Here is a 26,251-nt window from a genome sequence, read left to right on the forward strand (position 1 = left end):
AATCAAAATAAACCATTGAAATAAAAATATTCTCAGATGCCACTTTTGGCAATTAACCCAAACCCCAATATACCCCCCCTTAAAAAAAAAAAAAAAAAAAAGGGACACAAGACTGCTTTATCCTGATTAAACTCCAAATAGGGTGGATCACAAGAAAGCAGATAATTCTAAAGAAAGAAAGAAAAAAAAAAAAATCAGTTGAGGAATAGTCAACAAAAACAGAACCTTCCAGAACATCTTAATATCCAAAGAGTGCATAGGTTCAAATTTATGATTTTGCAACTAAGAACCAAAATAGAGACACTATGGTGAAGAAATAGGCTTGATAACCGGTCTGATTCTAACCTAGCCTTAACAGAAGCCTGTATATCAGGGAGACTAGCTAGTCTCCTGTGCAACATAACCAAAGGGGCAGAAATCTGACCCTTTATAAAAGAACTGGCTGAAAAACTCTTATCTAGGTCTAATGTCTTAGCAGTTAATCGAAGATCTCCTGGCTGAGAGACCATTCCTTTGGGTGTAACATCCCAGGACAACTGTTAAAGGGACACTGAACCCAAATTTTCTCTTTTGTGATTCAGATTTTAAAACAACTTTCTAATTTACTCCTATTATCAATTTTTCTTCGTTCTCTTGCTTTCTTTATTTGAAAAAGGCATCTAAGCTATTTTTTGGTTCAGAACCATGGAAAGCACTTGTTTATTGGTAGGTGAATTTACCCACCAATCAGTAAGAACAGCGTGTTTACTCACAAGTGGGAGCTTCCATTTTTGGTGAACTCCTGCATGTTAATACACAGAAAATGGGAAGCTTCAAAGATTAAAAAAAAAAAAAAAAAAACATTCTCAGGTGCTGTGTGAGGCTAATAGCAGTAACTACTTGTGTGTAGCCTGCAAGATATGGCCTGGGTACTTACCCCACAGCAAGATCCCACTCCACTTACTCCTTAGCTACTAAAACTTTAAGGTACAGTAGAGGCCACTCCTATACTGTAACCGTAGATAATATACAGAGGGAGTATATCCTCCTGGGAAAACAGGAGGAGGCTACTACATCCCTTCTCTTCCAGGAACTATCCATTGAGAGGGGAAATCAAAAAGAAAATTGCTGAAATTCTCTATTAAAAAAAACCTAAATCCTCCCCCTCTCCTTGACAAGACAAACTACTGGGAGAGAAAGGGAAGTAGGAGAGATAATTAAAGATCTGGTGTAGGGTATATGCCTAGTCCTGGTGGCTAGGTGAAGTTCCCAAGCGTAAGGTCTATTAGTAAGAAAACTGCATCCTTATGCTAAAGTCACATGCACACCAAGCTCTCTTATCCTAAAAGGGTACTTTAAAAACAAGCTATGCTAAGATGGTCCTTAAATGTTCATTTAACCCAGCACAATAGATTATACACAATCTTCCATTATATAAATTATTTTTTAGACAGATTAACCCAAGATCATTTAGTGTAATTGCTACTGACAATACAACTGTTAGGACGTATATTTAAGTGCATCTTAAAGCTATAAAACAGATAATGTAATTTACAATCTTTTCTCTGGCTTTATTTTCTTCATTTACTTACCCCATTTCTATGTATTCCAAATAGAGTTTCTCATGCTTCTTTTTCCACTCTAAAATTTCATATTCCTTTTCTTTTACCTTAATAGTAGACATAAGTAAATGTAAGTGTTCACTCCAGACATCTGCTTGGCAATGGCCAATTTTAAATCAGCAGAGGAAGTAGTATAGATACATTGCTGCAGTTAAATAGCTATCCAGTGGTGACTATGAACATACAAATAAAAATAAATTCTTGGGGTCAAGATAGAGACTTAGCACTAATGTTATTGTTGGTTTTCTAAAACCTGCTGCTGTAAGTTTATTAGTCCTCAAGTTTCAACAGTTAAGAATTTTGTTTGCATCAGTGCTTAATTTGTTAATGATCTGAATAAAAAAAAAATTTTTATTTTTTTTTAATATATTTTACAAATGATAATATTTTTATATAGCGTTACAGAAATAGACCATGTCATGTGCTGTTTAAAATGTATTCCATATTACAGCAGTTAGAAAGCAATTTGGTGTCTATTCTTTTTAAAACAACATGTACAATTTATTCAATTTCAGCCATCAATGAATTCTTATTCAACACATGCAGAATAGAACTACGGGGGGGAGGAGGAGGAGGGAAAAAAAACAAAAAAAAAACTCTTCCCCAAAGAGTTAGCTGCATGTGCACCCCAAAACCTGTTTTTCTTTAACTATTTGGTCTCATTGGCAGCACTCCCAAAGATGTACTTAGGTTGTTGTAAGCTGTGCTAAGTAAACACATATGAGGGGGGGGGGGGGGGGAATTAATCATCTTCTATTGGTTAAAACACCAACCAAGCTCTGGATGTACTCATGACAGTGTATTCAAATTGTATATGAAAGCCAGGGGAGTCGCATTCTATATCAGAGAGAAGCAGGAATGATTCAGCCCTTTAAGGCAAATTTTTGGCCATATTGTGTGACTAAGATTCCAATGTTAAAATTATTTTAATTTTATAATATTTAATAAAAGCATAGGCAAAGAACTCTGGAGCATTAAGTGTGGTACACTTTAAAGATAACTATATCATTTAAATACATGCACATCCCAGATTGGGGGGGGTAATTATAATTTGAACACAGCCTGTACTAACATGTTTACACTTACTAGTTATTTACTTACCTCCAGTCTAACATTTGCAATAGCTGCATCCATATCCTTTTGACTGTATTTCAGGACCTCTACAATTGCACCATCAGAATTTACAGGAAAATTAACAGGACCAACATTGTCAACGGGTTCTGTTATTAATGGAGCGACGTCCTGAACAATACAAAACATTTAGAACGTGAACATCCTGTCCAGCCACCTTAACAGTATACTATAATCACTACTATGGCAACAAATATGTAGGCAGGCAGCCAAAAAGCACAAAAGTAGCAACCACACAAACAATTCACCTGAACCAAAGGGGTTGTGCTAGATGAGACAGGGCAGTATGCCGTTGTGCTAGATGAGACAGGGCAGTATGCTGTTGTGCTAGATGAGAGATGAGACAGGGCAGTATGCTGTTGAACAATAGTAACATTGTTGACAAGCTGCAACTGTAGCCGCCACTCCCGGTTTTCAAATCTAATTCCTAATGACAGTGTACTTGCAATATGATGGTCTACCAGTAAGCGCAAATATGCTAGGATGGGATTGCTTAAATCATTGCATTTTATATATGACCTCTGTCCTTTTAAAGTCTTGCTGTGGCCATTTAAACCCCAATGTTTATATGTACAAAGAAATAACCAATATTTTATTTTGCCCCCTTCTCATGCAATTTTGCTCTGATAATTGTGGATTTAAAGACTTGGACTAAACCTGCTACATAACTTTCCCCAATTGGCTTTAATTGATAACTGCAAAAACATGTACTTTATACTAATATGATCTGCGCAGCCTTATCTGCAGACTAAAGCCTAGTAATAAGGCAAATATTGAGTGGAGTGGTTTGGCTATTGCACTAACTATTGTAGTAAAAGAATGTTTATGCTTTATAAAATGTTTAGGAATTGGCTGATATATAGCAAGATAAAAAGGTGTTTACAGTCCCTATAGATCTCAATTATGTATCCCCAGAGAAATGCCATGAGCAGAACCGCACCTTTGTTTTATAAACTATCTTGTATGCAATATTAAAGTATGATACAAGCAATAAGATGTCATTTTATCACTAGCAACACAACAAAGCTGTGTGTTTAAAACTTGGGTGACCATAAGATTACACTCAGGACCAGCAGTGTAAAGAAGCTACATAGCAGTACTTTAACATATATGCTTAACCCATTTGCAGGGATAAAACACATGGCATTGCTAGTGATAAAATAAGAGCATGTAGGTTTGTCACTAGAATGGCCCTTTAAATGCAGAGTTTAATCTAGGGGAAAAAGAAACAAGCAAAAAGTGAATCCAATTCCAACCAATTTGTCAAGACTTGACGACTTACAGAAACAGTAAACGTTCCCAAAAGATCCAGGCCTTTAGGCTTTTCTTCATTTTCAAGCAACGGAGTCATTTGTAAAATAGATTCCGATGAGGTTCCAAAAAGATCTGAACTGAATGACAGAAGGTAGGATTTAATAGGATTTAGTAAGTTTTAAGATGTGTAAAAATAATGTTAGCCCCCTACCTGCTTTTTAGTGGTACACTTGGGAAGTCAATGCCAGCCGGAGCTGTTTTTTTTGGAGAATCCCTCAGTAGAGGATCAAACTTCAAATACAGCGATTGTTTTCGGAGAGCAGATTCTTTGAACTAAGAAGAAATTAAAAAGATCCATGTTGTACATTAAGTGTTCCCCACAAAAACGGTTGCCAGCCCAGTGGCATTATGAAGTAGCCAAATGGAGTGGTGTAATACTTTGCTATATTAGAAAAACATAATTTATGCTTACCTTATAAATTTCTCTTGTGATGTATCAAGTCCACGGATTCATCCTTACTTGTGGGATATTCTCCTCCCCTACAGGAAGTGGCAAAGAGAGCACCCACAGCAGAGCTGTCTATATAGCCCCCCCCCCCCCCCCCCCCCCAGTCATTCGACCGAAGGCTAGGAAGAAAAAGGAGAAACTATAGGGTGCAGTGGTGACTGAAAGTTTTAAAATAAAAATATATATGCCTGTCTTAAAAACAGGGCGGGCCGTGGACTCTATACCTGATAAATTTATTTCTCTTGTGATGTAAGCATAAATTATGTTTTCTCTTGTAAGATGTATTGAGTCCACGGATTCATCCTTACTTGTGGGATACCAATACCAAACCTTTAGGATGAAGGGAGGGACAAGACAGGTACCTTAAACGGAAGGCACCACTTCTTGTAGAACCGGTCTCCCAAAAATAGCCTCCGAAGAAGCAAAAGTATCGGATTTGTAACATTTTGAAAAAGTATGAAGCGAAGACTAAGTCACCGCCTTACAAATCTGTTCAACAGAAGCTTCATTTTTAAAAGCCCATGTGGAAGCCACAGCTCTAGTAGAATGAGCAGTAATTTTCAGGAGGCTGCTGGCCAGCAGTCTCATAGGCCAAACGGATGATGCTTTTCAGCCAAAAGGAAAGAGAGGTAGCGGTAGCCCTTTGACCTCTCCGTTTACCAGAACAAACAAGATGTTTGACGGAAATCTTTAGTTGCTTGTAAGTAGAACTTTAAAGCACGAACCACATCAAGATTGTGCAACAGACGTTCCTTCTTAGATGAAGGATTAGGACACAAAAAAGGAACCACAATCTCTTGATTGATATTCTTATTAGAAACAACCTTAGGAAGAAACCCAGGTTTGGTACGTAAAACCACCTTATCTGCATGGAAATCAAGGTAAGGTGAATCACATTGTAAAGCAGATAGCTCAGAAACTCTTCGAACGGAAGAGATGGCTACTAAAAACAAAACTTTCCAAGATAGAAGCTTAATATCTATGGAATGCATAGGTTCAAACGGAACCCCTTGAAGAACTTTAAGAACTAAGTTTAGGCTCCATGGCGGAGCAACAGGTTTAAATACAGGCTTGATTCTGACCAAATGCTTGAAAGTCTGGAACATCTGCCAGACGTTTGTGAAGTATAATAGACAAAAGCAGATATTTGTCCTTTTAGGGAACTAGCAGATAATCCCTTCTCCAAACCTTCTTGGAGAAAAGACAATATTCTAGGAATCCTAATCTTACTCCACGAGTAACCTTTGGATTCACACCAATAAAGATATTTGCGCCAAATCTTATGATAGATCTTCCTGGTGACAGGCTTTCTAGCCTGAATCAGGGTATCAATGACCGACTCAGAGAAACCACGCTTTGACTGCTTGGAGATTGAACGCCTGATTCTATCAGACGCAGAGAAATTAGATTTGGATGCGTGAACGGACCTTAGATTAGAAGGTCCCGCCTCATTGGCAGAGTCCACGGTGGAACCGAGGACATGTCCACTAGGTCTGCATACCAAGTCCTGCGTGGCCACGCAGGTGCTATCAGAATTACCGAAGCTCTCTCCTGCTTGATTCTGGCAACCAGACGTGGAAGGAGAGGAAATGGTGGAAATACAAGGCCAGATTGAAGGACCAAGGCACTGCAAGAGCATCTATCAGTATCGCCTTGGGATCCCGGGACCTGGACCCGCAGCGAGGAAGTTTGGCATTCTGACGAGACACCATCAGATCCAATTCTGGTGTGCCCCATAGCTGAAACAGATGGGCAAATACCTCCGGATGGAGTGCCCACTCCCCCGGATGAAAAGTCTGACGACTTACAAAATCCGCCTCCCAATTCTCTACTCCTGGGATGTGGATCACTCAGAGATGGCAAGAGTGATCCTCTGCCCACCGGATTATTTTGGTTACCTCCATCATCGCTAGAGAACTCCTTGTTCCTCCTTGATGATTGATATAAGCTACAGTCGTGATGTTGTCCGACTGAAACCTGATGAATTTGGCCACAGCAAGCTGAAGCCACGCCTGAAGTGCATTGAATATCGCTCTCAGTTCTAGAATGTTTATCGGAAGGAGAGCTTCCTCCCGAGACCATAAGCCCTGTGCTTTCAGGGAATTCCAGACTGCACCCCAGCCTAGAAGGCTGGCATCTGTTGATACAATGAGCCACTCTGGCCTGCGGAAACACATTCCCTGAGACAGGTGGTCCTGAGACAACCACCAGAGAAGAGAATCTCTGGTCTCCTGGTCCAGATGCAGTTGAGGAGATAAATCTGCATAATCCCCATTCCACTGTTTGAGCATGCATAGCTGCAGTGGTCCGAGGTGTAGGCGGGCAAAAGGAACTATGTCCATTGCCGCTAACATGAGTCTGATTACCTCCATACACTGAGCCACTGATGGCTGAGGAATGGAATGAAGAGCTCGGCAAGTGGTTAAGAGTTTTAACTTTGACCTCCGTCAGAAATATTTTCATTTCTACCGAGTCTATCAGAGTCCCTAGGAAGGAAACTCTTGTAAGAGGGAAGAGAGAACTCTTATGTTCACCTTCCACCCGTGAGATCTCAGAAAAGCCAACACGATGTCTGTGTGAGACTTGGCTAGCTGGAAAGTCGACGCCTGAATTAAGATGTCGTCTAGATAAGGCGCCACTGCTATGCCCCGTGGTCGTAGAACCGCCAGAAGGGACCCTAGCACTTTTGTGAAAATTCTGGGAGCCGTGGCCAACCCGAAGGGAAGGGCCACAAACTGGTAATGCCTGTTTAGAAAGGCAAATCTGAGGAATTGATGATGATCTCTGAATAGGGATGTGTAGATACGCATCCTTTAAGTCCACGGTAGTCCTATATTGACCCTCCTGGATCAGAGGTAGAATAGTCCGAATAGTCTCCATCTTGAATGATGGAACTTTGAGGAACTTGTTTAGAATTTTGAGATCCAAGATTGGTCTGAAAGTTCCCTCTTTCTTGGGAACCACAAACAGGTTTGAATAAAACCCTAGGCCCTGTTCCTTTTTTGGGACTGGGCAGATCACTCCCATGGTATATAGGTCTTCTACACAGCATAAGAACGCCTCTCTCTTTGTCTGGTTTACAGACAATCGAGAAATGTGAAATCTTCCCCCTTGGAAGGGAGCCCTTGAATTCCAGAAGATATCCCTGGGACACAATTTCTAAAGCCCAGGGATCCTGAACATCTCTCGCCCAAGCCTGAGCGAAGAGAGAGAGTCTGCCCCCTACTAGATCCGGTCCCGCATCGGGGGCTACCCCTTCATGCTGTCTTAGAGGCAGCTGCAGGCTTCTTGGCCTGTTTACCCTTGTTCCAAGCCTGGTTAGGTCTCCAGACTGACTTGGATTGGACAGAATTCCCCTCTTGCTTTGCTGCAGGGGAAGCTGAAGCGGGACCACTCCTAAAGTTCTGAAAGGAATGAAAATTATTTTGTTTGGTCCTCATCTTATGACCTTTCCCTCCAGTGATGTCTGAAATAATCTTTCAGTTCAGGCCCGAATAGGGTCTTACCCTTGAAAGGAATGTTCAAAAGTTTAGATTACACATCAGCAGACCAGGACTTAAGCCATAACGCCCTGCGTGCTAAAATGGCAAAACCTGAATTCTTTGCCGCTAATTTAGCCAGTTGAAAAGCGGCATCTGTAATAAAATAATTAGCCAATTTAAGGGCCTTAATTCTGTCCATAATTTCCTCTAATGGAGTCTCCATTTGAAGAGCCTCTTCTAGAGCCTCAAACCAGAAAGCAGCTGCAGTTGTTACAGGAACAATGCATGCAATAGGGTGGAGAGAAAAACCTTGAACAAAAATTCTTCAGGAGACCCTCTAATTTTTTTATCCATAGGATCTTTGAAAGCACAACTGTCCTCTATAGGCATAGTTGTACGCTTAGACAGAGTAGAAATAGCTCCCTCCACCTTAGGAACTGTCTGCCATGAGTCCCTTATGGTGTCAGATATGGTAAACATTTTCTTAAAAACCGGAGGGGGAGTGAACGGAATGCCTGGTCTATCCCACTGCTTAGCAATAATATTCACAATCCTCTTAGGGACTGGAAAAACATCAGTGTAAACAGGAACCTCTAAGTATCTATCCATTTTACACAATTTCTCTGGGACCACTATAGGGTCACAATCATCTAGAGTTGCTAATACCTCCCTAAGCAATAAGTGGAGGTGTTCAAGCTTAAATTGAAAGGCCGTCATATCAGAATGTCTGAGGAAGCGTCTTTCCTGAATCAGAAATTTCTCCCTCAGATAACAAATCCCTCGCCCCTTCAGAGCATTGTGAGGGCGTATCAGATACGGCTACTAAAGCGCGAGACGGCTCCGAATTTTTCCTTAACCCAGAGCTGTCACGCTTTCCTTGTAAACCAGGCAGTTTGGATAAAACCTCAGTGAGGGTTGTATTCATAACTGTGGCCATGTCTTGTAAAGTAAATGAATGTGACACACTAGAGGTACTTGGCATCACTTGTGCGGGCGTTACTGGTTGTGACACTTGGGGAGAGCTAGATGGCAAACCCTCATTTACTCCTGACTGAGAATCATCTATTGCCCTATTTTTAAGTGCCAATATATGTTCTTTATAATTTATAGACCTATCAGTACAATTGGGACACATTCTAAGAGGGGGTTCCACAATGGCTTCCAAACATATTGAACAAGGATTTTCCTTGGTGTCAGACATGTTAAACAGGCTAGTAATGTAACAAGCAAGCTTGGAAAACACTGTAATCAAATCAAATAACACTGCACAGCTATGCAAATAAACAATTAACCCCTTAATGGCAAAACCGGATTGAAAAAACGTCAAAACCGGTAAAAAGGACTTTCAGAACCTTGCCACAGCTCTGCTGTGGCGCCTACCTGCCCTTCAGAACGATTTGTGGGGAAAAAAAACCTCCTTTACAGCCCTCAAACACAGCAGGAACCTCTAGAGAAGCAGTTGGATGTCTCTAAGGAAAAGAAACTGGGCAACTGAGGCGCGAAAATAGGCCCCTCCCACCTCAGTCGATGTTTTGAGGCCTAGTAAAAAAAACACCGAGTCAATTAACCATGTGGGTTAAAAAAACCCTAACACAAGCCACAATGACCCCTTTAGTCCCTTCAAAAAACGTTATAATTGCATCATTTATTGAACAAACAAAAAACATAATTTATGTAAGAACTTACCTGATAAATTCATTTCTTTCATATTAGCAAGAGTCCATGAGCTAGTGACGTATGGGATATACATTCCTACCAGGAGGGGCAAAGTTTCCCAAACCTCAAAATGTCTATAAATACACCCCTCACCACACCCACAATTCAGTTTAACGAATAGCCAAGGAGTGGGGTGATAAAAAAGTGCGAAAGCATATAAAATAAGGAATTGGAATAATTGTGCTTTATACAAAATCATAACCACCACAAAAAAAGGGCGGGCCTCATGGACTCTTGCTAATATGAAAGAAATGAATTTATCAGGTAAGTTCTTACATAAATTATGTTTTCTTTCATGTAATTAGCAAGAGTCCATGAGCTAGTGACGTATGGGATAATGATTACCCAAGATGTGGATCTTTCCACACAAGAGTCACTAGAGAGGGAGGGATAAAATAAAGACAGACAATTCCTGCTGAAAATAATCCACACCCAAAATAAAGTTTAACGAAAAACATAAGCAGAAGATTCAAACTGAAACCGCTGCCTGAAGTACTTTTCTACCAAAAACTGCTTCAGAAGAAGAAAATACATCAAAATGGTAGAATTTAGTAAAAGTATGCAAAGAGGACCAAGTTGCTGCTTTGCAAATCTGATCAACCGAAGCTTCATTCCTAAACGCCCAGGAAGTAGAAACTGACCTAGTAGAATGAGCTGTAATTCTCTGAGGCGGAGTTTTACCCGACTCAACATAGGCAAGATGAATTAAAGATTTCAACCAAGATGCCAAAGAAATGGCAGAAGCTTTCTGGCCTTTTCTAGAACCGGAAAAGATAACAAATAGACTAGAAGTCTTTCTGAAAGATTTAGTAGCTTCAACATAATATTTCAAAGCTCTAACAACATCCAAAGAATGCAACGATTTCTCCTTAGAATTCTTAGGATTAGGACATAATGAAGGAACCACAATTTCTCTACTAATGTTGTTGGAATTCACAACTTTAGGTAAAAATTCAAAAGAAGTCTGCAACACCGCCTTATCCTGATGAAAAATCAGAAAAGGAGACTCACAAGAAAGAGCAGATAATTCAGAAACTCTTCTGGCAGAAGAGATGGCCAAAAGGAACAAAAAACTTTCCATGAAAGTAATTTAATGTCCAATGAATGCATAGGTTCAAACGGAGGAGCTTGAAGAGCCCCCAGAACCAAATTCAAACTCCAAGGAGGAGAAATTGACTTAATGACAGGTTTTATACGAACCAAAGCTTGTACAAAACAATGAATATCAGGAAGAATAGAAATCTTTCTGTGAAAAAGAACAGAAAGAGCAGAGATTTGTCCTTTCAAGGAACTTGCGGACAAACCTTTATCTAAACCATCCTGAAGAAACTGTAAAATTCTCGGAATTCTGAAAGAATGCCAAGAAAAATGATGAGAAATACACCAAGAAATATAAATCTTCCAGACTCTATAATATATCTCTCTAGATACAGATTTACGAGCCTGTAACATAGTATTAATCACAGCGTCAGAGAAACCTCTTTGACAAAGAATCAAGCGTTCAATCTCCATACCTTTAAATTTAAGGATTTCAGATCCTGATGGAAAAAAGGACCTTGTGACAGAAGGTCTGGCCTTAACGGAAGAGTCCACGGTTGGCAAGAGGCCATCCGGACAAGATCCGCATACCAAAACCTGTGAGGCCATGCCGGAGCTACCAGCAGAACAAACGAGCATTCCTTCAGAATCTTGGAGATTACTCTTGGAAGAAGTACTAGGGGCGGAAAGATATAGGCAGGATGATACTTCCAAGGAAGTGATAATGCATCCACTGCCTCCGCCTGAGGATCCCGGGATCTGGACAGATACCTGGGAAGTTTCTTGTTTAGATGGGACGCCATCAGATCTATTTCTGGAAGTTCCCACATTTGAACGATCTGAAGAAATACCTCTGGGTGAAGAGACCATTCGCCCGGATGCAACGTTTGGCGACTGAGATAATCCGCTTCCCAATTGTCTACACCTGGGATATGAACCGCAGAGATTAGACAGGAGCTGGATTCCGCCCAAACCAAAATTCGAGATACTTCTTTCATAGCCAGAGGACTGTGAGTTCCTCCTTGATGATTGATGTATGCCACAGTTGTGACATTGTCTGAAAACAAATGAACGATTCTCTCTTCAGAAGAGGCCAAAACTGAAGAGCTCTGAAAATTGCACGGAGTTCCAAAATATTGATCGGTAATCTCACCTCCTGAGATTCCCAAACTCCTTGTGCCGTCAGAGATCCCCACACAGCTCCCCAACCTGTGAGACTTGCATCTGTTGAAATTACAGTCCAGGTCGGAAGCACAAAAGAAGCCCCCTGAATTAAACGATGGTGATCTGTCCACCACGTTAGAGAGTGTCGAACAATCGGTTTTAAAGATATTAATTGAGATATCTTTGTGTAATCCTTGCACCATTGATTCAGCATACAAAGCTGAAGAGGTCGCATGTGAAAACGAGCAAAGGGGATCGCGTCCGATGCAGCAGTCATAAGACCTAGAATTTCCATGCATAAGGCTACCGAAGGGAATGATTGTGACTGAAGGTTTCGACAAGCTGAAATCAATTTTAGACATCTCTTGTCTGTTAAAGACAGAGTCATGGACACTGAATCTATCTGGAAACCCAGAAAGGTTACCCTTGTCTGAGGAATCAATGAACTTTTTGGTAAATTGATCCTCCAACCATGATCTTGAAGAAACAACACAAGTCGATTCGTATGAAATTCTGCTAAATGTAAAGACTGAGCAAGTACCAAGATATCGTCCAAATAAGGAAATACCACAATACCCTGTTCTCTGATTACAGACAGAAGGGCACCGAGAATCTTTGTAAAAATTCTTGGAGCTGTAGCAAGGCCAAACGGCAGAGCCACAAACTGGTAATGCTTGTCCAGAAAAGAGAATCTCAGGAACCGATAATGATCCGGATGAATCGGAATATGCAGATATGCATCCTGTAAATCTATTGTGGACATATAATTCCCTTGCTGAACAAAAGGCAAGATAGTCCTTACAGTTACCATTTTGAACGTTGGTATCCTTACATAACGATTCAATATTTTTAGATCCAGAACTGGTCTGAAGGAATTCTCCTTCTTTGGTACAATGAAGAGATTTGAATAAAACCCCATCCCCTGTTCCTGAACTGGAACTGGCATAATTACTCCAGTCAACTCTAGATCTGAAACACAATTCAGAAATGCTTGAGCTTTTACTGGATTTACTGGGACACGGGAAAGAAAAAATCTCTTTGCAGGAGGTCTCATCTTGAAACCAATTCTGTACCCTTCTGAAACAATGTTCTGAATCCAAAGATTGTGAACAGAATTGATCCAAATTTCTTTGAAAAAACGTAACCTGCCCCCTACCAGCTGAGCTGGAATGAGGGCCGCACCTTCATGTGGACTTAGAAGCAGGCTTTGCCTTTCTGGCTGGCTTGGATTTATTCCAGATTGGAGATGGTTTCCAAACTGAAACTGCTCCTGAGGATGAAGGATCAGGTTTTTGTTCTTTGTTGAAACGAAAACGATTATTAGCTCTGTTTTTACCCTTAGATTTTTTATCCTGTGGTAAAAAAGTTCCTTTCCCACCAGTAACAGTTGAAATAATAGAATCCAACTGAGAACCAAATAATTTGTTACCCTGGAAAGAAATGGAAAGTAGAGAGTTGATTTAGAAGCCATATCAGCATTCCAAGTCTTTAGCTATTTTAGCTAGAAGAGCTTTATGGCTTGAGACATAAACCTGACATCAACTCTGATAATATCAAAGATGGCATCACAGATAAAATTATTAGCATGCTGAAGAAGAATAATAATATCATGAGAATCATGATGTGTTACTTGTTGCGCTAAGGTTTCCAACCAAAAGGTTGAAGCTGCAGCAACATCAGCCAAAGATATAGCAGGTCTAAGAAGATTACCTGAACACAGATAAGCTTTTCTTAGAAAGGACTCAATTTTCCTATCTAAAGGATCCTTAAACAAAGTACCATCTGACGTAGGAATAGTAGTACGTTTAGCAAGGGTAGAAATAGCCCCATCAACTTTAGGGATTTTGTCCCAAAATTCTAATCTGTCAGACGGCACAGGATATAATTGCTTAAAACGTTTAGAGGGAGTAAATGAATTACCCAATTTATCCCATTCTTTGGAAATTACTGCAGAAATAGCATTAGGAACAGGAAAAACTTCTGGAATAACCACAGGAGATTTAAATACCTTATCCAAACGTTTAGAATTAGTATCAAGAGGACCAGAATCCTCTATTTCTAAAGCAATTAGTACTTCTTTAAGTAAAGAACGAATAAATTCCATTTTAAATAAATATGAAGATTTATCAGCATCAACCTCTGAGACAGAATCCTCTGAACCAGAAGAGTTATCAGAATCAGAATGATGATGTTCATTTAAAAATTCATCTGTACGGAGAGAAGTTTTAAAAGATTTTTTAAGTTTACTAGAAGGAGAAATAACAGACATAGCCTTCTTGATGGATTCAGAAACAAAATCTCTTATGTTATCAGGAACATTCTGCACCTTAGATGTTGAAGGAACTGCAACAGGCAATGGTACTTTACTAAAGGAAATATTATCTGCTTTAACAAGTTTGTCATGACAATCAATACAAACAACAGCTGGAGGAATAGCTACCAAAAGTTTACAGCAGATACACTTAGCTTTGGTAGATCCAGCACTAGACAGCGATTTTCCTGTAGTATCTTCTGACTCAGATGCAACGTGAGACATCTTGCAATATGTAAGAGAAAAAACAACATATAAAGCAAAATTGATCAAATTCCTTAAATGACAGTTTCAGGAATGGGAAAAAATGCCAAAAAACAAGCTTCTAGCAACCAGAAGCAATGAAAAATGAGACTTAAATAATGTGGAGACAAAAGCGACGCCCATATTTTTTAGCGCCAAATGACGCCCACATTATTTGGCGCCTAAATGCTTTTTGGCGCCAAAATGACGCCACATCCGGAACGCCGACATTTTTGTCGCAAAATAACGTCAAAAAATGACGCAACTTCCGGCGACACGTATGACGCCGGAAACGGAAAATAATTTTTGCGCCAAAAAAGTCCGCGCCAAGAATGACGCAATAAAATGAAGCATTTTCAGCCCCCGCGAGCCTAACAGCCCACAGGGAAAAAAGTCAAATTTTTAAAGGTAAGAAAAAATGATTAAATCAAATGCATTATCCCAAATATGAAACTGACTGTCTGAAAATAAGGAAAGTTGAAAATTCTGAGTCAAGGCAAATAAATGTTTGAATACATATATTTAGAACTTTATAAACAAAGTGCCCAACCATAGCTTAGAGTGTCACAGAAAATAAGATTTACTTACCCCAGGACACTCATCTACATGTTTGTAGAAAGCCAAACCAGTATATCGTCTATCTGAAAAGGGAGGTAAGAGATGAATCTCTACGACCGATAACAGAGAACCTATGAAATAGACCCCGTAGAAGGAGATCACTGCATTCAAATAGGCAATACTCTCCTCACATCCCTCTGACATTCACTGCACGCTGAGAGGAAAACCGGGCTGCAACTTGCTGCGGAGCGCATATCAACGTAGAATCTAGCACAAACTTACTTCACCACCTCCATTGGAGGCAAAGTTTGTAAAAACTGAATTGTGGGTGTGGTGAGGGGTGTATTTATAGGCATTTTGAGGTTTGGGAAACTTTGCCCCTCCTGGTAGGAATGTATATCCCATACGTCACTAGCTCATGGACTCTTGCTAATTACATGAAAGAAACGGATTTTTATTTGCAAATTAGTTTAAAATTGGCTCCAGCCAAATTTGGACTTCCATGGATGCAATAACGTTTAATAGATTTTTTTGTAATATACACATTAGCAAAATGCTAACAAAAGCTATAGCAGTTTCAAAATTTTGCACCAGCATTTTAAACAAAGGATTTGCTCAGAGAACCTAATGTGCTTTTACCATCTGGTAATGACAATGGGATGTATCTATCTTTTGGAGTAGACCGTCCCTTTATTACCCGTTCCCCAGTCTTGCATAACCAACATGGTTATATTAATACACTTACCTCTGATTACCATGTACCTAAGCATTTTCTGACAGAATAACTGCTAGAAATTTGCCATTAAATAAAAATTCTAAATAAATTGCAAGAATGACTCCTGGTTTAATGTGCATTTTAACTGAGTATTGCGTGTTCAAAATAGGGGATATTTTATTGTAAAAGGACCTTGAGAGGAGGAGGGAGGGGGTTGGAGTTTCCACCAATATAAAAAGGATAAGATATCCAAACTTTCCACTCAAGTTTTAGAGTGAGCATAGAAATTTAAGCAATTTTCAAATTTACCTAAATTAACAAAGAATGCCAAATTTGCTAAAGGAGCTACATTGCACTACAAGAAGGTAGCTGAAGGGATTAGGTAAACCAATGACAAGAGGCATATATGTGCATCCTCCAATAAGCAGCGAGCTTCCAGTAGTGCATTGCTCCTGAGAATACCTAAGTAGTCTTTTCAATAAATGAAACCAAGAGAACAAATCAAATTCGATAATAGAAAAAAATTTGAAAGATGTTTGAAATGGTATGACTTATCTCAATCACAAGAACATTTGTGTGTTTTATGTCCCTTAAGAAAGGCACATACCTGGGGAATTTAGCACACAGAAATAAACCACAGGCACATTATAACTCCTCTGTGGGGTGCATGCTGCAAATACGCAAATTTAGTATAGGACCCAGTATACTTGCTTCAGTAATTTAAAAAAAAAAAAAAAGTGTACCACAGTATACTGAATGCTTGTACTTTCACTTGCCTCAAAAGGAGGCAAAGAGCACTACAGCAGAGCTGTTAAATAGCTCTTCCCCCTTCCCTCCCACTCCAGTCATTCGACCAAAGTTAAGCAGAGAAAGGAAAAGCCAAGGTGCAGAGGTGTCTTAAGTTTACAAAAAAAAGAACACCCTGTCTTAAATAGAACAAAGAAACAAATTTATCAGGTAAGCATAAATTTTCTTTTTTAAAGACAAGATGAGTCCACAGATCATCATCCTTACTTATGGGATACAATACCAAAGCTAGAGTACACGGATGATAAGGGAGGGACAAAACAGGGAACCTAAACGGAAGGCACCACTGCTTGAAGAACCCTTTCTCCCAAAAGTAGCCTCAGCAGAGGCAAAAGTATCAAATTTGTAAAATTTAGAAAAAGTGTGAAGAGAAGACCAAGTTGCAGCTTTGCAAATCTGTTGCACAGAAGCTTCATTTTTGAATGCCCATGAGGAAGCAACCGCACTAGTGGAATGAGCCGTAATTCTTTCAGGAGGCTGCAGTCCAGCAGTCTCATATGCAAAGCGGATGATACGCCTCAACCAAGAAGAAAGAGCGGTAGCCGTAGCTTTCTGACCCTTACGTTTTCCAGAGAAAAATACAGAGAAGACTGACGAAAGGCTTTAGTTGCGTGTAAGTAAAACTTCAAAGCACAGACTACGTCCAAATTGTGCAGAAGACGTTCCTTCTGAGAAGGAGGATTAGGACACAAGGAAGGAACAACAATCTGAAACAACCTTAGGAAGGAACCCTAGTTTAGTACGTAAAACTACCTTATCTGAATGGAAAATAAGGTAAGGCGAATTGTATTGCAACGCCGAACACTCTTCGAGCTGAGGAAATAGCAACAAGAAATAAAACTTTCCAAGATAACAACTTAATATCTAAGGAATGCATAGGCTCAAAACGGAGCCCCTTGAAGAACTTTGAGAACTAAATTCAGACTCCATGGAGGAGTAACTGGTTTAAACACAGGCCTGATCCTAACCAAGGCCTGACAAAAGGATTGAACATCTGGGACATCAGCCAGACGTTTGTGTAACAAAATAGATAAAGGCAGAGATCTGACCCTTTAGGGAACTTGCCGATAAACCCTTCTCCAATCCTTCTTGGAGAAAGGACAAAATTATGGGAATCCTAACTACTCCATGAGTAGCCCTTGAATTCACACCAATAAAGATATTTACGTCATATCTTATGGTAAATCTTTTTAGTTACAGGCTTACGCGCCTGAATCAAGGTCTCTACGACCGAATCAGAAAAACCCCGCTTGGATAGGATTAAGCGTTCAAGCTCCAAGCAATCAGCTTCAGAGAAATTAGATTTGGATGAAGGAAAGGTCCTTGAATGAGAAGATCCTTCCTCAATGGCAGTCTCCAAGGTGGCAGGGATGACATGTCCACCAGATCGGCATACCAAATCCTGTGAGGCCACGCAGGAGCAATGAGGATCACTGATGCCTTCTCTTGTTTGATTCGAGCAATGACCCGAGGAAGAACAACAAATGGGGGAAAAAAAAGATATGCTAGGCTGAAGGACCAAGGAACTGCCAGAGCATCTATCAGTTTCGCCTGGGGATCCCTGGATCTTGACCCGTATCTCGGGAGCTTGGCATTCTGACGAGATCTAACTCCGGCTGACCCCAATTGAGAAGGCTGGAGAATACTTCAGGATGGAGTTCACACTCTACCGGATGAAAGGTCTGCCTGCTCAGAAAGTCTGCCTCCCAATTGTCCACCCCTGGGATGTGGATCGCTGATAGATGGCAAGAATGGGCCTCCGCCCACCAGATTATCTTGGCTACCTCTGTCATCGCTAAGGAACTCCTCGTTCCTCCCTGATGATTGATGTAAGCCACTGTCGTTATGTTGTCCGTCTGGAATCAGATGAACTGTGCCGAAGCGAACTGAGGCCAGGCCAGAAGAGCATTGAAGATTGCTCTCAGTTCCAGGATGTTTATAGGAAGAACAGACTCCGTCTGAGTCCACACTCCATGAGCCTTTAGAGGACCCTAGACACCCAGGATGGTCTGCGAAAGCATGTTCCCTGGGATAGATGATCCAGAGACAACCACAATTGGAGTCCCTTGTCTCCTGTCCCAGGGTTATTCGAGGAGACAAGTCTGCATAATTTCCATTCCACTGCCTGAGCATGTTTAACTGCAGAGTTCTGAGGTGAAACCGAACAAACGGGATGATGTCCATTGCCGCCACCATCAGTCCGATTACTTTCATGCACTGGGCCACTGACGGCCGAGGATTGGACTGAAGGGCTCGACGGATATCTAGAATCTTTGATTTCCTGACCTCTCTTCATAGATATAGAATCTATTAAAGTTCCCAAGAAAGTCACCCTTGTTTTCAGGATTAAGGTACTCTTTTCCGGATTTACCTTCCACCCGTGAGTTCTCAGGAAGGATCGTACAATGTCGGTATGGGATCTTGCTTGATGACAAGATGGCGCCTGGATTAGAATATCTTCCAGATAAGGCGCCACCGCAATGCCCCGCGGTCTTAGAACCGCCAGCAGAGACACCAGAATCTTTGTGAAAATTCTGGGTGCGATGGCCAGTCCGAAAGGAAAAGCCACAAACTGAAAGTGTCTGTCCAGAAAGGCAAACCTTAGGAACTTGTGATGATCTGTGGATAGGAACATGTAGATATGCATCCTTTAAGTCCACTGTAGTCATAATTTGACCCTCCTGGATCAATGGAAGAATGGTACGAATAGTTTCCATCTTGAAAGATGGAACTGAGAAACATGTTCAGACTCTTGAGGTCTAAAGATCGGTCTGAAAGTTCCCTCCTTCTTGGGAACTACAAACAGATTTGAATAAAAACCCTGCCCGTGTTCCTGTACAGGAATGGGAATAATCACTCCCAGGGAGGAGAGGTCTCTTACACAATGTAAGAATGCCTCTGGTTTGCAGATAATCTTGAAAGAAGAAATCTTCCGAGGAGGAAAATTTTTGAACTCCAGTTTGTATCCCTGGGACACTATTTCTATAGCCCAGGGATCATGAACATCTCGCACCCAAGCCTGAACGAAGAAAAAGTCTGCCGCCCCCCCCACCAGATCCGGTCCCGGATCGGGGGCATGCCCTTCATGCTGTTTTAGAGTCAGCAGCAGGCTTCTTGGACCATTTACCCTGGTTCCAAGAAGGCTTAGATTGCGAATAGTTTCCTTCCTGTTTAGAGGAGGAAGAGAAAGAATTTCCCTTGAAATTGCGAAAGGAACGAAAACTACTTTGTCGTCCTTTTTGTTTATTTCTCTTATCCTGAGGAAGGAGATGACCCTTACCTCCCGTGATGTCAGAGATAATTTCCTTCAAGCCAGGTCCAAACAAGGTCTTTCCCTTGTAAGGAATAGCTAGAAGCTTAGACTTAGATGAAATGTCCGCAGACCAAGGTTTTAACCATAAAATCTCTGCAGGCTAGGATAGAGAACCCTGAACTCTTAGCTGCTAATTTAGGAATTTGCAGAGAAGCATCCATAACAAAAGCATTGGCTAACATCAGAGCTTTAATCCTATCTTGGATCTCCTCCAAAGAAGTCTCAGACTTAGAGACTCTGAAAGGAGCATCAAACCAATAAGCTGCCGCACTAGTGACAGTAGCAATGCTCGCAGCCGGCTGCAACAGCAGACCCTGGTGAACAAATCTTTTTAAGTAGACCCTCCAACTTCTTGTCCATGGGGTCTTAAAAGCCACAACTATCCTCAATAGGAATAGTAGATCACTTGGCTAAAGTGGAAATGCCCCTTCTACCTTAGGAACTGATTGCCAAGTTTCCTTGACAGCGTCAGCTATAGAAGACATCTTTCTGAAAATAGGAGACAGAGAGAAGGGAATACCTGGTCTCTCCTATTCCTTAGAAACAATCTCCGAAGCTCGCTTAGGAACTGGAAAAACATCTGAGAAAGTAGGAACTTCAAAATATCGGACCAATTTACTCGCCTTCACAGGAGCGAATACTACAGTGGAATCACAGTAGTCTAAGGTAGCCAACACCTCCCTGAGTAACAGACGAAGGTGTTCTAGTTGAAATCAGAAAGACAACCTCTGAATCAGTCAAAGGTTCTGAATCTGAAATCTCGCCATCTGATAAAACCTCTATACCTTCCATCTCAGTTCCCTGGGAGAGTACCTCTGAGACTGCCACCATGGCATCAGAAACCTCACTGATAACATGTTTGTCCTTCCTCTTGCGCTTTCCTTGAAGCATAGGAAAAGCAGACAACGCATCAGAAATTGTGGAAGACATAACCGCAGCTATGTCTTTTAAAGTAACTCCAGCAGGTGCTAGAACAGAAGCGCAGGACACTGCTGGTGGGGGCGTTAATTTTTGGGACGTTTGGGGAGAAAGTTGCGGCATAAATTGACCCTCATCAGAAGACTTGGACAACATCTGCCTGAGAGGAGATTGGCTAAGAAAAATTTTTATCCCTAAAACTTAGTCCTTTCAATACATGTAGGACAGAAAGGGATTGGTGGTTCCACATTTGCATCAAGACATAAAGCACATGTAACTGCTTGCACCTCATCTTGATTTATCTTTTCACAAAATATTGAGCAGAAAAATATTGGGAATAGCAAAATAATCAAACGTTACTGTCTCTTTAAATTTAAACTGTTTTTCCTTTCTCTTGACAAAACTGTCAATTTTGCTGTAGCAATAAAACGGTCAGAAAAAATAAGTATTCATTAAACCTATGCACCACAGCAACCTGCTGAGGTGCTCCTACCTTAACCAATGCTACCGGATCCCAGAAGACAACGATCAGTTACTGTAGTCTGCCAGAAAAAAAAAATGGACTAGGAACGCATCTGTGTTAAAAGTGCATGAAAAGGTGTCTACATGCTGCTATAGCCCAGTAAAACCCCAGTACAGCACATCTGAAGTTAAAGGCACAACTATCCTCCTGTAACTGCTTGGAAATAGAACTACAAGCAGAGGCGCCAAAAAACAGGAAGTCCTGCCCTTTGTGGGCGTGCTGCAAGTCTACGTTTCCCTCTTAGAGAAAAAAAACTAAAGTGAAACCACCGTAGCCCTCCATTGTAGTAAAAATAAAATTAGCAACATAACTCCAGTGCCTGCACCAAATCACTGCCCAAATAAGACTCGTCTTCTGAAAGTCTGACACTGTCCCCACATAAATAAGGCTTCCCATTAACCCCTTATGTGCCATAGTGCTAAGTTAACACTGAGACTCCTTAAATCCCAGAAAAGGTAGCACTTACCTTAAACACTGCCTGGCAGTAGGGCAGCTCCCAAGCTTGAGGTCCTCTCCCTCACATTGGCCTGAGAGATAAAGTCATGCTGAGTCAGAAAGAATCTCAGGCTGAAGGATATAGGGCAGCTGAAAATGGGAGGCGCAATGAGAATTATGTCCCACAAGTTCCCATGGCTCTAAAGCCACCAAAGCTCTACTGTAGAGACTGATATGGACTAAGGCTACACCCTAGAACAAAGTAGCACTCTGGCACTACTTTAAAAAAAATAAACTCTTGATTGAAGAATCTATACTAACACCTCACTTTACCTCTTCCTATCACTAACGTAGGCAAAGAGAATGACTGGGGTTGGAGGGAAGGGCTATTTAACAGCTCTGCTGTCCTGCTCTTTGCCTCCTCCTGCTGACCAGGAGGCGATATCCCACAAGGATGATGATCCGTGGACTCATTGTTTCTTTAAAAAGAAATGTATGCAGTTTCTCATTTCATTGTGAAGTCAAGCAGTGCAAGTGAGCCCAAAGACCTTAGTGATATTCTAATGCTAAAGGTACACTGATAAGGGTGGTATCTAAAAGTTCTCATCGGTAAGTACTGTTTGTTGTAGTGAGGTATAATTAAAACAAAATTGGACTAGTAACTCCATTTTGTGAGGCCACTTCGGGGTTTCTGAGCCTATTACTTCACCCGCTGTGAACTGCTCTTTCGCTGGGCTTGTGGAGACAGCCATCTACACTGCCCTGGAGGGTTGGGGAACCACTCCAGGTTCATTAGATATTTCCAGCAGCGTATCGGACATTGCTACAAAACCTGGTCTACCTGACGTTGAGGCTTGGAGAGCGACGGTCATTAAGAACTTTCATTGGGGCAGACTACAGCGGTTTCTGATCTCCGGAGGGTCGGGGCTCCGCTCCCCTTTGCCTCTACCAGCCGTCAGCTTACCTCTTGCCAGTCTGCTCCGGAGGGCCGGGGATCCGCTCCGGAGCCTCCGCCCTGTGGCCTGGCCGTCTGCCGAGGGGAGGACACGTGACCGAGTGCTCTGCCTAGCTGTGCCCGGTGTGCCTTGTTGGTCGGTTCCCCCGAGGAGCGAGTGTTGGGAGACAATTGCCTGCCTTGCTGGTTGAGCAGGAGAGCCGGCTGGGACAGACTGAGTTCAAGCCAGGAGCAGCTGGGCCTTTTTGTATTTGTTGCGCAGTTCTTTGGAAAAGGCGCAAAACCCCGCCATCTTGGGCCTCAACATATCTGCACATACAGCACCGTAACAGTTTGAGCAGCGTTTTATTGAAGGAGCCCTACTACTGTTAACGGATAGCCTATGTTCGTCAGGTACTCACCTCTAAGGGTACCTAATATAGTGTTAAGGGAAGAAGCCTCCAGAAGTGCCGGTAACATCCCCTGCCTCTCCAAAAATCGGATCCACAGGCTGCACCCACGTGGAAACTAAGGTACAGATTTCACAGTATATTGTGCTCACAGGGGCCTCCCCCATACTCCAATTCCATATAATTAAGCTCCCTGAAGTGCACCATCCTTATTGCTGGGCTCCCCATCCCTCCCCTCACTGAGAGTAGCACAAGGCCTGCAATTCTACTTCTTGGAGACTTATTGCTTTTATTGGGTGCCTTGAACTGAAAGATTTGGACTTTGAGGGGATATCCCATCTGGGGAGGTAGAGCTGCTGGACCCTAATTGCTGGCCTTTATTTTTCTGCCCTAGAGCCAGACAGTGACATAATCCTTAATCAGGAGGCTCTGCCAAGAGAATTGATTGTGGGGCCAGCCAAACATTAACAACTGAAGTGGAGGGGCTTATTGACATTTTGAGCCTTAACTAAGAGGACTGTGCTTATCTATCAGTTGTTAGGGGACTGTAATAGCTGATGCGTCAGCAAATGTACCTCTGGGTCTCACCCAGAGTGGAGTGTTAATTAATATCTTGCTTAAGTGTTATACCTAACCCACACGAAAAGTACATCACATACTGATTCCACATAGTTACAGTCTTACACTACTGACAGCAAGATACCTAATACTTCACTTTTACCAGCACTACAGACCAGTTTATTTGTAATTCGTTCCCCCAGTATAGCACTCATACAGTTTACTACCTGATCATTTACACCTCACTCAGCTGTGAAATATATAGGGGTTTGTTTTCTATATTGTGTTGTATCTTTGCTCCTGCGTCAGCATATGTGTCTTTGTTGTTTATATGCAGAGTGAAGCGTGTCTTGTGTATTTGCTCACCATACATACAGCTCTGATAGTACATATTCCTACACATTTAATAATATTGACGCAGGGCCTATGTCCTCTAGCAGTACAGCCCTATAGTCCTAATCCATATATGTTCCCTTAAAGATCTCTCCAGCAGGGACCTCTGCCCAATATCTTTGATATCTCCCCCCCCCCGAGTCCCATAAGTGCCTCTAGGCCCCCATTCCACTTTGGGATCAAATCTGCAATAAGTATTGGTTCTTACTCCCTGTAGTCTTAACCACTTGTATGGCCTGCCCTACCCATTCTTACTACGAGCATTGTTTTCTCTTACTCCCTGTCCTCTCTGCACTGTATCTGCCTGGGTCTGATTGTGAGTCTCACAGAAAGGGATTGGTTGCTTTGGTCCCCCTCGCGCCTCCCCCTTTCACTACCACTCCCCCTTTCCCCTTCCTACTTGTCGTATCCCCCTTCCCTGAGGTGCGTGGGGGCTCTTAGGGGCCATTGCAAAAAAGGCCCAAGTAATGGATGTGTTTGAATACCATGTACCAGGTAAAATCTGTATCTGAGGGTTGTGCTAGCCCCGCTCTTGCAGTTTACCACTAGCTATCAATGTTCTAACTAAATGTCAAAGTTCAGCTTTTAAGATAATCTAGTTAACTTTATTTACCGGTGTAACTCTCTAAATGATCTAACAACCTCTTTGTGTATATGTTGTCAGGGTGGGTCCTCACTGCAGATCCACGAATAAGCGTCAGATTTCCTTACAACACCAATTATGTCGCACTCCGCCAGAAAAAACTCCAAGACCCAAGCGGCTTCGAAAGAGACTGTTCTAGATCATTTCTCCCAGTCACGCAAGGTGCCTAATCCTGAGTAGCAGGATGAGGGTTCACAATCGCACTCCCAGTCGGCTTCTCACCTCAATCATTACATCACTGAAAGCACTCTGCAAGAATTGCTCGCAGCTCAGACCAAATCGATTACTGCTGAGATCCTGAGAAGTTCAGCTGAACTTAAAGACATAGCTGAAATTGGTGATAGAGTGGATTCCCTTGAGCGACAACAAGATCTTGCTACAGACCATTCAAACCTGTTGTCTTATGCGGAAAGCCTAGCAGAGCAAATCTCCCAGCATGAGCTAAAGCTAGCAGACATGGAGGACAGAGCCAGGAGGAACAATGTCAGTTTCAGAGGCATTCCAGAGACGGTCGCCACGGGTAATCTACAGGATTACCTCATCTCCCTGTTCACCGCTTTCTTGGGTCCTCTGGAGGGTAATATGCACGCCATGGAAAGGGCCCACAGGGCTCTCAGGCCACGATCAGTGTCATCCGACAGACCAAGGGACGTGGTAGTATGCTTTCATCACTTTACCTTTAAGGACCGTTTAATGCAAGCAGCCTACAGCAAACCTACCCTGCCTGACACCTTTAAAGACATACAGCTCCTGCCTGACCTCTCTTCCCACACTCTGCAACAACGGAAGCTCTATGCCCCAATCACCACCCAACTGAGGAAAGCGGGTGTCAAGTACAGGTGGGGATTCCTAGAGCCATCATAGAGCGGATGTGGCTTTCCTTTAAGAGACAGATCTACTGGCCAATTCCCCCCCCCCCCCCCTACACACAGCTAGGGACTTCCCGGTTTTCGAGACGGCTTCCTTTACTAAAAAAGCCAGAGGAGTAGCCATCCTAGTACACAAGAGTGTGGCTTATGAGCCCCTTCTTGTGCTCAGAGACCCTCAGGCCAGATACCTTATCCTTGTATGCAACTTAGACCATGTCACATACACCCTGGTTTCAATCTACCTTCCGAACTCACTCCAACCTAGGTGCCTACGGAAAATCCTCCTACAAGTAGATTAGGTTAAACAGGGCAAGGTAATTCTTGCAGGCAACCTGAATATGGTGTGGGATGGGAAGCTAGATAGGAAATAGAGCCTGCCCAAGCAAATCCCTACTAGTCACGACCCAACCAGCCGCAGATTCAGAGAACTCATGTCCAAGTTTAATTATTTCGATATCTGGAGGTCCCTACACCCTTTAGACAAGGACTTCACCCATTTTTCCAACCCACACTCTAAATTTTCTATATTAGACTACTTTTTCTGCCACCCTACAGACCTGGTTCGTTCCACAAGCATACATACCTGCCCGTGGTCGGATCACGACCTTGTCATCCTAGATATATAGACTCCAGCCACACCACTAAGGCTAGAGCCTCATGGAGGCTACCACACCATCTCCTTTCGGATATCACTTTCAGGGAGGAGATCAGGAAGGAGATCTGTTTC

At 42.0% G+C, this 26,251-nt stretch overlaps 1 protein-coding gene across 2 annotated transcripts in view; it reads right to left on the minus strand.

Moving 5' to 3' along the window:
• Nucleotides 1–26,251, minus strand: part of TACC3 (transforming acidic coiled-coil containing protein 3) — a 111,592-nt gene that overhangs the window by 24,350 nt on the left and 60,991 nt on the right. For both annotated transcript variants that reach the window (XM_053704230.1, XM_053704229.1), the window contains exons 8-11: nucleotides 4,198–4,319; nucleotides 4,015–4,123; nucleotides 2,703–2,843; nucleotides 1,572–1,648 (exon numbers count right to left, since the gene is read on the minus strand). In XM_053704230.1, the coding sequence (XP_053560205.1) occupies nucleotides 1,572–1,648; nucleotides 2,703–2,843; nucleotides 4,015–4,123; nucleotides 4,198–4,319 (449 nt within the window). The remainder of the gene's footprint in view (nucleotides 1–1,571; nucleotides 1,649–2,702; nucleotides 2,844–4,014; nucleotides 4,124–4,197; nucleotides 4,320–26,251) is intronic.

The sequence above is a fragment of the Bombina bombina genome, chromosome 2 (assembly GCF_027579735.1).
Source record: "Bombina bombina isolate aBomBom1 chromosome 2, aBomBom1.pri, whole genome shotgun sequence".
Classification (NCBI taxonomy): Eukaryota; Metazoa; Chordata; class Amphibia; order Anura; family Bombinatoridae; genus Bombina; species Bombina bombina.